The sequence below is a fragment of the Sorex fumeus genome, unplaced genomic scaffold (genome assembly GCF_029834395.1).
Source record: "Sorex fumeus unplaced genomic scaffold, SorFum_2.1 ptg000036l, whole genome shotgun sequence".
NCBI lineage: Eukaryota > Metazoa > Chordata > Mammalia > Eulipotyphla > Soricidae > Sorex > Sorex fumeus.
Genome location: NW_026606093.1, coordinates 8,275,065 through 8,292,600, shown reverse-complemented (window position 1 = coordinate 8,292,600; position 17,536 = coordinate 8,275,065). Strand labels below are relative to the sequence as shown.

At 39.5% G+C, this 17,536-nt stretch overlaps 1 protein-coding gene across 4 annotated transcripts in view; it reads right to left on the bottom strand.

Annotated features, from left to right (window-relative positions):
• Positions 1-17,536, bottom strand: part of PPHLN1 (periphilin 1) — a 141,235-nt gene that overhangs the window by 42,383 nt on the left and 81,316 nt on the right. For all 4 annotated transcript variants that reach the window (XM_056117890.1, XM_056117891.1, XM_056117893.1 and 1 more), the window contains one exon: positions 2,514-2,633. In XM_056117890.1, coding sequence (XP_055973865.1) covers positions 2,514-2,633 — 120 coding nt within the window. The remainder of the gene's footprint in view (positions 1-2,513; positions 2,634-17,536) is intronic.

The window sequence follows — 17,536 nt, the reverse complement described above, 5'->3', positions numbered from 1 at the left end:
TGGGGCGATGAAATGAACAAAAACTTTCTCAAAGAAGAAATCCGAATGGCTAAAAAGACATGAGAAAATGCTCCACATCATTAATCATCAGGGAGATGCAGATCAAAACAACGAGATATTATTTCACAACACAGAGAATTGTCCACATCCAAACGAACAAAAGCAACAGATGTTGGCGCAGATGTGGCGAGATGGGAATGCCGAATGGTTCAACCCTTTTGGAAAACAATATGGACGATTCTCAAAAAATTAGAAATTGAGCTCCCATTTGACCCAGCAATACCACTACTGGGAATATACCCAGGAGAGGCAAAAAAGTATAGTCGAAGTGGCATCTGTACTTGTTTGTTCACCGCAGCATTCTTTACAATAGCCAGAATCTGGAAAATACCTCAGTGCCCAAGAAAAGATGACTGGTTAAAGAAACTTTGGTACATTCATACAATGGAGTACTATGCAGCTGTTAGAAAAGATGAAGTCATGAAATTTACATACAAGTGGTACTACATGGAAAGTATCATGTTAAGCGAAATGACTCAAAGAAAGGGATAGACATAGAAAGATTGCATTCATCTGGGGAACATAAAGTAACAAAATAGAAGACTAACACCCAAGAATGGCCGAGATTAGTACCAGGAATTTTACTCCATGGCTTGGAGGCCAACCACATATGTCAGGGGAAAAGGGAGCTCAGATAGAGAAGGTAGCACCAAATAACAGGTGTTGGGAGGATCCTCCCGGGATGGGAGAAGCATGCTGAAAGTAGACTATAGACTAAACATGATTGCCACCCATTGCCTCTTTTGCAAACCACAACACCCAATAGGAGAGAGAGAACAGAGGCAGGGTGGTTTGGGGGTTTGGGGGGTGGGAGGGATAAGGGATCCGTGGTGGTGGGAAATGGGCACTGGTGGAGGGGATGGGTATTTGTATAACTGAAACCCAAGCACAAAAATTTGTAAGTCTACAACTGTACCTCATGGTGTCTCACTAATAAAGTTTTTTTAAAAATAAATAAATAAATAAAGCTAATAATATAAAAAAATTTTTTAAAAATCATTAGTTCTCCAAAGTAGAAATTGGAAAGCACTTTAATGTTACATAAAATCCATTATTCCAAATTATTAAAGAAAATAAAATTATCCTATTAAGTTCATTTAAAAGCTCATTCTTTAAAATTGTGCTAGAAAGATTCCAGATGTTTTTGATAGCTTGGTATTTTTATATTATGTTCAAAATTATACATAAAATTACAGTAAGAAAATTCTGAGTTAACAGTTGACATCTAAACGACAGAGCAGTATTGTAAAAAATATAAGATCTGTATAAAGGTAAAAGGTAAAGGCCCTCCCGTTGATCGTCGATTTGCTCGAGCGGGCCCAGTAACGTCTCCATTGGAGACTTTGTTGTTACTGTGTCTGGCATATCGAATACTCTCGGTAGCTTGCCGGGCTCTCCGAGAGGGGCGGAGGAATCGAACTCGGGTCGGCCATGTTGGCCGCTTGTAAGGCGAACGTCCTACCCGCTGTGCTATCGCTCCATAAGATCTGTATAAGTATTGATAAAGTTGGCACTGTCTGCTCAGGGGTTACTTTTGGTTCTGCACTCAGGAATTACTCCTAGCGTTGTTTGGGGACCAAATGGGAAGCCAACGATTGAACCTTGTGCAAGGTTGGCCGTGTACAAGGGAAACACCCTACCTGCTCTACTATCACTCCAGCTCAAAATCTTTTGATACTCAAAACCAGTAAAAGCAGTAAAAGATTACAAATAATCCAAAAAACGTAATTTCAATTTTGGGGATATATATAAGATAATCTGCAGGGTATAACATGTAATATAAATATAGCTAAAATACATTATCTGGGAGGCAGGGAGATAGTACAATGGGCAAGGCATACAACAGGCAGTACACCTGTCCTACACATGGCCAGTCCAGGTTCAATACCCAGCACTATCTGTGATCCCCTGAGGCATACTGGTCATTGAGCAGAGACAGGAGTACGCCCTAAGCACTGATGGATATGGTCCAAAACCGAAATAAAATAACATGATCTAATTAAGTTTCTGTTATGAATACACTGGTTTATACTAGTGGCTTAATTTTATTTTTAGGATATTTTTTAACAAGCTCATAAAAACAGCACATGAATATTGCTTTTCCCTCATTCCCAAGTAAATGATACTGACACTTTCTGTGGGAATGGGTTTGGAAAGCTCCTGGCTTAGGAATTATTCCAGGGAAGCCTAAGGACCACCTTACAACATGTTAACCCCTACACAAACATTTCAGTCCCCTATTCTCAGCGATTAAACTCACTGACACACAATAATAACTGAATTTGTTATTCATAACACACTATTAAGAGTGTGGTATATTTATTTTTATAATCCACAAGGACAGTTTCCTCAAATACAGTTTAAAGGACTAGAAACAACATAGCTTACACTCATAATTCAAAATCAAAACAAAGCTCTCAGCTGTGAGGCATAAGAGACAAACACTGACTTACCTCATACTCAGAAATGTCAGGTAGGTTACCCTCATCTGCCTTATCAAGCTTTTCAGTAGCCCACTTGCTAGCAGCCTCAGCAAGTTCCTTTTCAGTTAGCCTGTTGGGTTTGTCTGAAACCTAATAAAAATGAAAGAACAAATTTGTTAGGATTTTCAAGCTTCAAATTCAAGCTGAGCTTTGTTGTTTTTTGGAGAACCACAATGCTCAAAGATCACTCCTGGTTCTGCACACCTGGCAGCGCTCAGTAGACCATATGGGATGCCAGCTATCAAACCACGGACAAAATTGAAGGGGAAGGGAAGTCTCTTCAACAAGTGATGATGGGAAAACTGGGCAGCTACATGCAAAAAAAAAAAAAAAAAAACCCTCAGACCTCTTTTTAATACCATGCACAAAAGTCAAATCAAAATAGATAAAAGACTCAACATCAGACATGAATCCATAAGGTACAAGGAGAAAAACATAGGGCAAATCCCTCCATGACACTTAAGCTAAAGGTATCTTCAAAGAAGAAGCACCACTGACCATGCAAGTAGAAACAAACATAAACAAATGGGGCTACATTAAACTAGGAAGCTTCTGCACCTCAAAAGAAACAGTGACCAAGATACAAAGCTAGCCCACAGAATGAGAAAAATTATTTACCCAATACCCATCTGATAAGTTAATATCTGAGATATGTGAGGCACTGATAGAACTTTATAAGAAAAAGACATACAACCCTTATCAACATATGGGGAGAAGAAACAAACAGAAACTTCCTCAAAGAAGAAATAAAAATGGCCAAAAGGCACATGAAAAATGCTCTACATTACTAAACATCATGGATATGCAAATTAAAACAACAATGAGATATCATTGCACACCACAGAGACTGGCGCACATCAAAAAGACAAGAACAACCAGTGCTGGTGTGGACGTGGGGAAAAAGGGACTCTCATTCATTGCTGGTGGGAATTCCAACTAGTTCAGCCCTTTTGGAAAACAATATGGGCACTTCTCAAATAGCTAGAAATTGAACTTTCATTTGACCCAGCAATACCACTTCTGGGAATATACCCCAGGGGTAAAAAAAAAAAAAATACAGTATCTGTACTTCTATGTTCACCGCAGCACTGTTGACAATAGCAAGAATCTGGAAACAACTGGAGTGCCCGAGAACAGACAACTGGATAAAGAAACTATGGTCCAGCTACACAATGGAAAATACTTCACAGTCACCAGAAAAAATGAAATCATGCAATTTGCTCATAACTGGATGAGAGTATCATGCTAGGTGAAATGAGTCAGAAGAAGAGGGACAAAGATCAACTGCACCCATTTGCGGGATCTAAATAACCAAAGTATGAGACTAAAACCCAAGGACAATACAAACGGAGGACTAGTTCACTGTTGGAAGCTTGCCACGTGTGGGGGTAATAGGACAGGGCAGATATGATAGAGAAGGGCCCACTATGGCAATGATAGTTGAAAGTGATCTCTGGACAAGAACTGAATGGGAAAGGAGGTAAAGGGATATACACGTAACTTTTCAGTACCTCCTGTATTGCAAACCATAATGCCCAGGAAGGGAAGGAGATAGTCTGGGCCATAAAGGCAGACGGGAAGGAGGGGGGGGGGGGGGGTGAGGGAAACTGGGGATACTGCTGGTGGGAAATGTACACCAGTTAAAGGATAGGTGCTGAAACATGGTATGACTGAAACCCTATCATGAACAATTTTGTGACTGTGTATCTCAGTGATTCAAAAAAAAAAAAAAAAAAACTAGCAATAGGGAAAATCTAAACAACCCAGGTCAGCACGTTTAACACAAGCACTCTGCCCACTGTACTATCTCTCCGGCCCCTCAAGTGGAATTTTTAAAATTCAAATACAGTAAGATGCATGAATCTTCTAATTTATATAATAAGAAAGTACCTCAAGTTCCAATTTCAAAATTATTTAACATAGAATTTCTCTAATTGGCAAACCTAGACACAGACTAAATCAGCCTCACAAATGCAATTACAAGAAACTTTAGAAATTTATCTAAGGAACAAAACTGAATAATTTACTAATATAGTATTTTAGATTATATAAGACATTTTAAATTTTGTATTTTTAATAATATTCAGTGAAATAACAATTTTCATTAAATTCACAAGTAATGCCACAAAACACTTCAGATACTCTTTCTATAGCTGTTTCCTGGGGGTTGGGACGGGCACACCCACTGGGGCACAGAGGCAGGAATGGTGCTCAGGGGTCATTCCTGGCTCTGTTCCCAAGAGGGATGCAAGGATTGCTCAAGACACCATACGCTGTGACAGAAATGAATCAGCTGCATACAAAGCAAATACCTTAACCCCTGCATTATCGCTCAGGCTTCTTTCTTGTAGTAATATAAATCCTCTCCTTGTTGTACTTTTCCCTTCCCTTTACTATTGTTGCAATCAAACACATACTCCACTCCCCCACAAACACACCTCTAGCCCGGGTACAATGCACTTAGGATGTTTGGTGGGGCATTAGCAACTCTCCTTTCACTGTGGTGTTAATGCACATTCTGCCTGTAGTGTTCACTAGGAGTCACACACTTTAGTTGTGGTGCTCACCAGGGATCGCACTTCGTGGCAGTGGTGCTCACCTGGCAATCACACACCTTAAATTCTGGTGTCCACACATACCTGACTGGTACAGGTGGGGCTTACAGACAGCAGAGCTACGAGGCTCAATGTTGCATCAGACAGCACCAGAGATTAATATCCATCAATCTAAGTCCCTGCTTCTTAAACTGTATGTGGTTCTGTAACTTGACACTTTCCAACAGAAGCTGTATGGCCCCTGTGGGCACCCAGATATGACAAGAGAGACACACATGAAAATCATGTAAATGCAGGGCCAGGGTACATGATTTGGGCTACACTGAGAGGGCAGGGAAACCACCAGAAAGAAGTAAGAGTAGAAGGAGGCTATAGTCAGGGAAAAATGCTAAGAAACATGGGTATAACTGAATATGAGAGCAGCAAATTTTTTTAATTATCTTAAAATAAGCTCCCCGTGACGTATTCGATATGCCAAACACAGTAACAACAAAGTCTCCAATGGAGACGTTACTGGGCCCGCTCGAGCAAATCGACGATCAACGGGAGGGCCTTTACCTTACCTTACCTTACCTTATGCTTTATTAATCAGTGAAACATTTGATTAATGTACTCAGAGATGAGTAAAAATTTCGTGGCAAAAAAGAATTTAAGAAAAAATTTAAGAAACCCTGCTCTAAACCACTGAGTTTACACACCACAAATTCTTCTCTTTACACAAAATTTATACACTTGATGTCACTTTTAATAACACTTCTACTTCCTTCTTTAACCACATACATTGGCAAACAATTCCTGCAGGAAGGAGTTACATCAGCCCAAGTTAAGGTAGAATTCAAATTTTACAGGTTTTGAGGATTTTAAAATGTATGAAAGAAACAAAAGGGAAATTCCATTCATTTTAAGATATTTGTCATTTAGTCTTCAGTGACCAAAAACATTTAAAACTCATGACAGTTTAGCTGGTGATTCCTGGTATAATTCGTAAAAAAAAAAACCGTCTCCCTGTTCCTATACTACTGCTCCATTTTATATATATTTTTTTTTATTAATGAACCACCGTGAGGTACAGTTACAGACTTACAAACTTTCGTGCTTGCATTTCAGTAATACAATGATCGAGTACCCATCCCTCCACCAGTGCCCATTTTCCACCACCAATGGTCCCAACATCCCTCCCACTACCACCAACTGTCCCCTGCACCCTATCCCGCCTCTGTGGCAGAGTATTCCCTTTTGTACTCTCTCTCCTTTTGGGTGTTGTCATTTGCAACAGAGGTATTAAGTGGCGATCATGTACTTTCAGCTCAAATCTCCCATCCCAAGCAGGCCTTCCTAGCACCCTTTACTTGGTGGTCCCGTCTTTATCTGATTACTGCTCCATTTTGAATGTTCAATTTGACCTAAAATGCATATGGAGGGTCTTCCTGTCATTCCTCTGTTAATTTTTTTTTTCAATTTCTGATTTGGGGCCTCACTTGGCAATGCTCAGGGCATATTCCTGGCTCTACACTCAGGGATCACGCCTGGTGGGGCTTGGGACCCTTATATGGTGCTGGAGAGGGAACTCAGGTGGATGTGCCCAAGGCAAGCACCCTACCTGCTATACAATCTCTCTGTCTCCAGTCATATATGAATATCATCTTCAGTGCCAGGAAGAAGAGGTCATCACCTCTTGAATCAGCAAAGGGTAAAGTTCTGAACTGTGAACATACAATACATCCCTTCTCCTTGGTGGAAATGACCATCAGAAGGCAGCTGTGAAAAGAAGGGGAACAAAGGTTGAGGAGTGATGGGACCTGGAGGAGGCTGCAGCTCATTGGCAGCAGCTCAATACCTGGTGCCAAGATACAGGACACAGAATTACAGTCAGACTAGGGGTTGAAATTATTCCATCATTTGCTAGGCAAATAGCTATTCTATTTGTAACTTTTGACACTGTGACACTTGGTTTCCTCATTGACAAAAAAAATAATAATTCTCTGGGAAATTATTGTAAGAATAGAGAACAGAATTAAAAGTATCAGCATACATTTGGTATATTTCTTTACCATCATCACGGTTAATTTTTTACACTAAAACATATTTGATAAAGATTAATCAGTTCATGGGGTCAATATCTCGCCCGCATGGCAAAGCCTAGCAAGCTACCTGTGACGTATTCGATATCCCAAACACAATAACAACAAAGTCTCACAATGGAGATGTTACTGGACCCACTCGAGAAAATCGATGAACAACGGGAGGACAGTGACAGTGACAGGGGAAAATATAAAAATGAAAATAAAACGTTTTATTCAGAGACCCATTATGATTTCCACAGTACTATTGACAGACCAAAATTAAATAAAATATAAAATCACAAAGCAAAAATTAAATTAAATTAAATTAAATTTAAAAAATTAAATTAAAAAATGTTTTTCTTTGGCCCTTATGGTAACACTTTGATTCCGTTCTACATTACTGGCATTTATTTTCACCAAATAGATCCTTCATCCTTAATTATGCCCCCAACTCTTCTCTAAAATCATTCACTAATAATTCCTCTATGATATAACCAATAAAAATATCCAAGTATGGTATATTACCATTTACAAAGTGTTTTTTAAGCTAATCAAGTATTATAATCATATAGAATTCATGATAAAGATAGACTTTAATACCCCAAGTGTGAAATCAAGAGATTAAATGTGAAACAATTAGGGATTTGTTCACATTACTCAATACTGACCTGGTATGCAAAACAAGATGTGGATGAGGGGAGTGAAAGAAAAAAAAAAGTGATATAAAATAGTTCTTTAAAAAAACAATCACAGAAATGTGAGGGGAACGAAAGAGAGATATAACATGTATCGCGAGAACATGAGCTTCTTCAGAAGGGAAGTGCAGATCTCTCAACAGAACAAAGACAAAGAGTACACATCTCTGGTTGATATGTGCACCAATCTCTAAAAAAATGTTTAGAGAATGAGCCAAGATCTACTACCACAGCTTTGACTAGTCTACTATTCTAGTAGGTACTACCAAACGTAAGTTCTGGAAGACAATATTAGTGCATTTGCAGAGAATGTTTCCACAGCCAGTAAGACTGTAGGTTGCTCCAAAATCTAAATTGAAAGCATGTGCTGCCTTTATTACTATTTAATAATAAGGCTACAACGTTGGGGAGGGAGGGGTGGCTAGTAAGAAGACAATACACACACAACTAACCAAGAAAAAAAAAGTATCTTACAAAATAAGCAGTATTTTTGAAGGAGACAAAACATTGAGCAAAAACAAAATACTGCATTTTACAATCATGAAGGAAGCAAAATCTTTCATTCATTTGCCATTAACTTTATATATTTGAAAATTTATTCTTAGAAACTAACTTTCAGCAGCAGAAAGCAAACTCTGAAAAATCATTTCTATGTGAGGGTAGTGATACTGCTTTTCCCTTGGTTTTTGGGCCACACCTGGCAATGCTCAGTGTTTACACTGCCCCCCACCCCCTCAGGGATCAATCCTGGCAGTGCTTGGAGGACCATATGTCATGACAGTGACTGAACCAAAATCATCTACATGCAAGACAAGCACTTTAACTTATCTCTACAGATCAGCAGTCACGATTAAAAAAAAAAAAAAATCAGAAACCTACCAAATGGGAAATCTGGGTTTCAAAGTAAACACTGCACAACTACATAGTGGGAAAAAGAAAAAGGAAGCCACACCTTACTGATATATAAAATGTTTAGATATAAAATTATGAAATTCTGATTCTATTTACACCTTAATTCTGAGTGAACAAAAAAATGCAAATATCTAACTAAATGTTCAGAGAAAAGTACCAAAATTCATATGGCTATTTCTCATTAATACATTTTAACATACACCACAAGTCCTATTTATAATATAATTATACTGCATTAGGAAAATTAATTTTTATGTAGGATAACGTAAATATAAAACAAACAAACACTGTCCTCCCGTTGTTCATCGATTTTCTCGAGCGGGCCCAGTAACATCTCCATTAGAGACATTGTTGTTACTGTGTTTGGCATATCGAATACATCACGGGTAGCTTGCCAGGCTCTGCCGTGCGGGCGAGATACTCTCGGTAGCTTGCCGGGCTCTCTGAGAGGGGCGGAGGAATCGAACTCGTCTTGGCCATGTTGGCTGCGTGCAAGGCAAATGCCCTACCGCTGTGCTATCGCTCCAGCCCCCAATTTAAATATAAAACTTTCAATTTCTGAGAGACACAGCAGTGAATCCCAGAAGACAGCAACTCGCCGGAGGACCTCTCCAGACGCCTTACCAGGCCAATTCCACCAGGGCACCTCAGATAGAGTGGCTGTGCCCTCTCTGCCTGCTACAGACAAAATCCCAATGGTCACGAGCTTCCAGAAGCAAAACCCAGGTACCCGGGTTCAAGAACTAAGACTCCAGGCCACATGGCAGCAACGGAGATGAGCTGGCCCTTCTCTTCTCGCCACTCAGTTAGGGGCCTGGCAGTCATGCCCACGATATGCTTCTGTGCGCCATCTCACCACATCAAGGCCTTGATCCAGGGACTCCCAAATGAATCTCAACATGGATTAGCTCCCTACTGAGATGTCACAGCACCCCAACCATTTACAATTTTAGAATTCCAGAAGCGATCTCTCATGCTATTCATAATAAGCAACAGAAAATAAATTATCTAGCATCTGCCCTGGCAGTCAGGCTTGAATGGTGGCGGGAAAATTCTAAATAATGCTGGTTGGAAGGTGTAATGGTGGTGGGATTGATGTTGAAATACTGAATGTAATCAATTATGTGAACAACCTTATGAAAATAAAATTTGAAAAATAAAAAAACTTTCGGGCTGGAGCGATAGCACAGCGGGTAGGGCGTTCGCCTTACAAGCGGCCAACATGGCCGACCCGAGTTCGATTCCTCCGCCCCTCTCGGAGAGCCCGGCAAGCTACCGAGAGTATTCGATATGCCAGACACAGTAACAACAAAGTCTCCAATGGAGACGTTACTGGGCCTGCTCGAGCAAATCGACGAACAACGGGAGGGCCTTTACCTTTTACCTTTTAAAAAAACTTTCAATTTCTACTAGATAAGAAAAACAAATCACTCTTTAGGTGGATAAAGTACCTTAAATATGGCAAGTCAGAATGAAAATATCCACCATATTTCCCATTCAAAATCAAGCACTATAGAATCTTCAGGTTTCTGAGAAAGCTCTAAGGACATGTTTATCTATTTCTTCCCTTGAGGAAAAGAAATAGACATATCATAAACAAACAGTAGAAACTGTTGTGTGAGACCTACCCCTGCTGAAACCCAAACATACTAAAAACAGAAAGACAAAAATGAAGAAAAAAAGCAATAAGGGATATGAAGAAAAAGGGTATGAGGCTAGCAAAAATCTCTAGCTTCAGGAATCAGCAATGTCTAAAAATGTTTATTTTTAGGATTAGAACCATTCATCATCTTTTTTCAACATGCTTAGGGATTAAAAGATGAGAATGAGAATGAAAAGGAAATAATCCCTTATTTAATTTCTGGATATTCTCTATAATGGGTCTGCATTGTTTTTTGTTTTCTTTTAAACTAGAACTTGTTTCATTTATTATGTATGTATGTATGTATGTATGTATGTATGTATGTATGTTTTGGGGCAACACCTGGTGATGCTCAGAGGTAACCCTGGTTCCGAACTCATAAATTACTCCTAGCAGTCCTTGGGAGACTACATGTGATGCTGGGGACCAAAGTAAGTCAGCCATGTGCAAAGCAAGCAACCTACCTGCTGTACTATCATTCCAGACCAGTAAATCTTTAAAGTTGTAAATTAACAAGCATAACATTAGCCAAAGAGATATTATCACACAATTATCATTGTTTTAATCTTCTTTTGGTTTTACTTTGCTTTGCTTTTGTTTCTGGGTGACACCCAGCTGTGCTCAAGGCTTACTGCTAGCTCTGTACTCATTTCTTGTAAGGCGTGGAGGACCATGTGTTATAGAGAACGCAAAGCATGGTCAGCTGAATATAGCCAAGTGCCTCACTTCCTGTATTATCTCCCTGGCCTACCATTTCATTTTGTAGTGAGACCACAGAAGACCTCTTAGCAAAATCCAAGCATATAATACGGTATTAACCATAATCATCATGCTATATATTAAATCCTCAGAATGTAATCATCTCATATATAAAAATTTGTATCTCCCTTTTCCCTCCATCCCCAAGCCACTGATACTGATCCTTTCTCATATGTTTACCTGAATTTCAAGATTCCACATACAAATGATAAACTTTCTCTGGCATATTTTATTTAATATATAATCCTTCATGGTTCACCCATCTTGTTACAAATTCCAGGGAGACCAGCATGTATGTAACAGAGGTCCCCAATCTTACCTAGTCTCCTTTTCAGAAAAAAAAAATTACTCAGTCCCCCTCTGAAAAATATACAGGTTAGTTTTGTGTTTATTTTATGCAGGGGTGGAGGACAGCTGTGGATGTCTGTTCTGTTCTCTGGCAGTATTCAGGGGATGTAAGTGGTGCTGGTTTTCAAACCAGGGTCTCAGCTGCATCTGCATGCTAGGCAAGCATACTAACCTTTGTACTATCATTTTGGCCCCCAAATCTATTTTATTGAAAAAAAAAGAAAAGAAAATATGCCCTCCAACAGGATGATTCCAAAACCTCTTAGCAGGTGATACTGTCCACTCAGAGAAAGACTGATGTCTACCATAACCTCTTTATCCATTTATCCAACAAGAGACGTAAGCTAATTACTGTACCTTACCTATGATGCATAACACAACATCGAAGTAAATGAGTATGGAGATACTACTTCATTTTCTTTGGCAACATACCCAGAATTGGATGGTCAACTCATCTGGTAGTTGTATTTTGACTTCATGAGGAATCTGCGCACTGCTTCCTATAGTGGCTATATCCTTTACTCCAGCAGCAGTTCACAATGGCTCCCTTTTCTAATAGCCTGACAACACATTGATTTTTGTGACAGTAATAGCATTTCTTTTTCCTTTCTTCTCTTTCTTTTTTGGGGGAGGAAAGGATGAGACAAGATAATGTTTATTGGACAAAATTTGCTTAGAAAGAAGGGAAGAGAAAGAGGAAAACGTTCAAAAGAGTACACAGACTTCTCCAGAGTCAAAACAAGCAAGCAAAGTTGTGTGTGAAGGGAGAACACAGGTTTGAAAAGCAAACCAATATGAGCATTTCTAACAAGAATGAAATGACATCTCTTTAGGATTTTGACATATTTCTCTTAAGATTAGTTATGATGAACACCTTTTCATAAACCTTTTGGCCACCGGCACACAACCTTTAAAAAACGTCTATTCAGTTCCTTTGCCTATTTTATAATTTAATTTTATTTGTATAAAGTTGTTCACAATAATTTATTAAATTCAATACTCTAGCACCACCATTACACCTCCCCACCACCTTATTTCAAATTTTTCCACCCTGACACCCAAACCCTGCTCCAAAGCAGTTCCTAAATAATTTATTTTGTACTGCTTGTAATGAATAATCCGCTAAAAATGATCCAAAAGTTTTCTTAGAGGAAAGTGTCTAAAGATTGTTGTTATCTCACCCAAAAGTCATTAAGTCCTTGTATAAATGATTATTAACATGTTGCTAAAGGTTGAGCCTTTGTGTGCATATATATGTAAAAAGGTAAGGTAAAGGCCCTCCCGTTGATCGTCGATTTGCTCGAGCGGGCCCAGTAACGTCTCCATTGGAGACTTTGTTGTTACTGTGTCTGGCATATCGAATACTCTCGGTAGCTTGCCGGGCTCTCCGAGAGGGGCGAAGGAATCGAACTCGGGTCAGCCATGTTGGCCGCTTGTAAGGCGAATGCCCTACCCGCTGTGCTATCGCTCCAGCCCTATATATGTATGTGTATATATATATATTGCTTGTATATATTGCTTTTATATATACAAAATATATTTTTTTTAATCAAAATTGGTTGCATTCTACTTTACACCCCATCAAATGTGGTGTGCTACTCTTAGTACATCAGGGGCATAGAGTATGAGATGTCACTCCAGGAATCCTAAGATCTTTAAATAGGGTGATAGAGCTGGAATGGATACAGTTGGATGGTGACGTTAGGGTCCAGAGGCATCTATGCAGTGCTGCTCTCTACGAGGTTTATTTGTGAGTTTCTGGATCATGGCCATTAATGAGCTTAGATGGCGCAGGAGGCAGTTTCTGAGCATGACTGTCAGGTGCAAGGAAGCACAAGGTGATGGAAGGAGGCTGCCATTCCCAATTCTGTGCGGGCCTGGAGACTTCAGTCACAGATCCCACATACCTGGGTTTTTCAGCAGATTCACTCATTGATGAGGCTCATCCAAGCCTATGGAGATCATACAGGAGCATGGCAGTGATTGAGTTATCCGAGAATTTCTGCTGCCAGGACTTTGTTGGGGCAGGTGGTAGAACTCACCAGCCAACTCTGGGCTGCCCCAGGTGAGACTGAGCCTGGCACAGGATCCGAAAGCATCTCTGCAGCAGTTGCTCTCTTCCTCTTACAAGGTTTATTTGTGATCTCTGGATATTGGCCAATAATGAGCTTATAAGACATCAGAGGCAGTTCATGGGCATGACCGCCAGGCGCAAGAAGCACACAGGGAAGTTGGGGGGAGGGGTGCCTTTGCCTATTTTAAATCAGATGTTTTAAAGTTTGCTATGGAATTGTATGTATTATTTAGATATTTAGACATTAACTTTTTATCAGATAAGTGATTTGCAAATACTTTCTCCATTCTATGGACTGCCTTATTATTTTTTGATTGTTTCCCTTATTGTACAGAAACTTAAATTTTATGCATTTACACTTGTATTATTTTACTTTTGATATTAAATAAAGGTTTACTACCTATGTCTTTTTCCTAGAAATTCTGTCCATTTCACGTCTTAAATTCTAGTATTCTACTTTGAGTTGATTTTTGTATCTGCTACATTTTAATTTATTTTACATGTGGCTACCCATTTTCTCAACAGTATTCATTAAAGAGACCATCCTTTACTCATTGTGTATTGATGATTACTGGTGCAGAAATCCTTACATAACTTTAGCTAATGGGAAATAGCTAAATCCTGAATCCAGCAACATATCAAAAAGAAAAATATATCAAAAGGAAATCACACACACACACCCTGATCAACTGGGATTCATCTCAGGGAAGCAAGGATGGTTTAATATACACAATTTACCAATTTATCAAGTATAATAAAATGCCACATTAATAAAAAGATCAAAATTATATGATCATATCAATAATGCAGAGATAGCTTTTGACAAGAGCCAACATCCATTCATGCTAAAAACCCTCAACAAAATAGGTTGAAGGAACCTTTCTCAAGATAGAAACAGCCATCAATAACAATAACAAGCCCACATTCTAAATGGTGAAAAACTGAAAGCATTCTCTCTGATATCAAGAACAGAGTAAAAATGCTCACTATGCCCATTTTTATTCAATATAACACTAATTAGTACTAATTTTAATAATTTTAATAAAATATTTTTTAAAAAGACAAAAAGGATAAAATCATTAATCTGTGGTAAATAGAATAACTAGACAAGAGACTACAATGTGGAATATAAAGGAGGATGTCTAGGTCACCCTTGACCCCAGAGTATAGACAGGAAAGTAAAGAAATCTAGCAAGAAAGGAAGAATTTGAGAACAAAAAGTGACAGGGAATACAGGGGTCAAGGGCCTCAAGAATACTGGTAATAATTTTTATGAAACCATAAAGCAATACTATGAGGGGGGGAAACATGGGAGGTATTCCAGCCCCCAACTTTGAACTATACTACAGAACTAAAATAATCAAAACTGTGTGGTACAGTAACAAAGATAGGCAGACCAATGAAAGAGAAAAGAGAGTCCCGGGCTAAATCCCCAGAATTACTGGCAACTAGCATACAAAAAAGAAGTTAAATATGTGAGGTGGCACAAAGAAATCTCAACAAATGTTGAGAAAACAGGATAGCCATATGTAAAAAATGAAATTAGACCCATATCTCACACCATTCAAAGATCTCAATAGATCAAAATCCACAAAATACACTTAAGAAAACACAGGCAGAACTCTGTAGGAAATTAATTGCTGGGGAATCTTCAACAAGATTGACCACAGTGACAAAAACAAAAGCTAAAACAAACCAAAAAAAGGATAATATTACATTTAAAAACTTCTGCACAGCAAAGGGCACTCAAGCTCTAATAAAGTATTTTACTGAATGAGAGAAAGTACTTGCACACAATATTTTTGATAAAGCATTGATATTTTCACTAACCTAAACAACAAAAAATATACCAACCCCATACACAAATGGGGCAAGAAGAACAGACACTTCCTCAAAGAGGACATATACCCATATGTCATTGGGCATACAAAAATGTATTCATCACTCATAATAAGAAAAATGAAATTCAAAAAAATAAGATATCATCTAACACTAATAACAATGGCTCATATAAAAAATACTCTGTAAACATCCAGAGCTAGCAGGGCTACAGTGAGAAAAGAACCCAAATCCACTGCTGGTGAGAATATCTTCTGGTTGAACCTCTATGGAAAGCAAAATAGAGATCTACACAAAAACAGGAATAGAACTTCCATCTGACCCAGAAAAACTACTTCTTGGCTTATCCCCAAAATACAAAAAAATAATTCAGGGGAGGAAGTGTGGTGTCACCAGCAGACCACCCTGTGGGGCAAGTGCATCAGCAGCTTGATGGTGCCTTCAGGCTTCCTGATACCCCAAAATTGACACTGTGCCTTTGGCCAGACCCCAACAACGTGGGACCAAGTATATCAAGAAATTAAATGGCCAAAAGTTAAATATGTGGGAGCCACGCCCACAAACCACTCCAGCTCAGCTATACAAGCTCATTTGCCAACCTTATTTCAGAGACCCATAAATTAATCTCAAAAGAGATCAAAAGTCACAATTAATCTCAGAACCATGAATGGCTGATCAGACCAGGGTAATCAAAGAGGGGCAGACTGGCCTGGTGGCCCGTCCAAGCAGAGTCCCAGCAGCCACTTGCTTCCACAACCCAAAATCACCACCATATTCCCAGCTTAACTCCACCATCTTAGGACAGACCACACAGAGACTGAAAATTCTGCTGAAAATTCTGGTATGTGGGTTTTGTCACCAAAATCTCCAGGCATTCTCAGGGTCAAAATGGGCTGCTTCCCCCACCTCCCTGTACTTAAGGAAGCTTTGGAAGTCATATGCACACCCAAAACTTCCACCCAGTTAAAAAGCTACTCCAGCCTTACCTTCCCAATAAAAATACTGAATGCCCTGAACAAATCTCTTAGTACCTGTATTGCAAACGATAATGCACAAAAGGAAAAGGAGAGAGAGAAAGAAGGAAAGTACCTCCCATAAAGGGAGGCTGCGGTTGGGGGTGGGTTGTTGGGAGATGGTGGGAGGGAAATAGGGTATATTGGTAGTGGGAAATGTACACTGGTGGAGGGATGGGTGCTGGATCATTGTGTGACTGAAACCCAATTATGAACAGCTTTGTAATGGTTTATCTCACTAATATTCAATTTCAAAAAAAAATTTTAAAAAGTACTATGGAGGGCTGGAGCGATAGCACAGTGGGTAGGGCGTTCACCTTGCACGCGGCCAACCCAGGTTCGATTCCCAGCATTCCATATGGTCCCCTGAGCACTGCCAGGAGTAATTCCTGAGTGCAGAGCCAGGAGTAACCCCTGTGCATCGTCAGGTGTGACCCAAAAAATAAATAAATAAATAAATAAATAAAATAAAAAGTACTATGGAGATCATGCATACTTCAATCAACTTAATCAGTGGCTGAATAAATGCAGTACGCCTACATTTAAAAAAGAAAAAATAAATTCACGGAGCCAGAGATAGTGTAAGGCACTTGCTTTACATGCAGCCAATCTGAGTTCGATTCCAGCATCCCATATGGCCCCCTCAGCTCAGCCATGTATGATTCATAGGCATAGAACCAGGAATAACCCCAATCATCACCAGGTGTGCCCCCAAAAAAGGCCCCTAAAAATTAAAAACCAAAAAATCTGAAATAAACATTTTTTAAAAGTATTAATTCACAGAACACCCTGACCCCGTGCCAGGCTGTCTTCACTGGGGATACTTGAGGTAGGGCAGGTTGAGTTTCCCTCCCCACCCCAACAGAACCTCGGCAAACAACCAAGTTCAAGGCCGCTCTCCACAGGCTCGGACAAGCCTCACCTACAGGGAAACCTGCAGAAAAACCCAGATATGCGGGATTCCTGACTGCGGTCTCCAAGATTTTTTGGAACAGGACTTAGCCTCCTTCCCCCAGCTCCCCAGTTTTCCAGTAGCTTGGCAGTCACACCCACAAACGGACTCAGGCACTTTATAATCTCATCCACGGCTCAG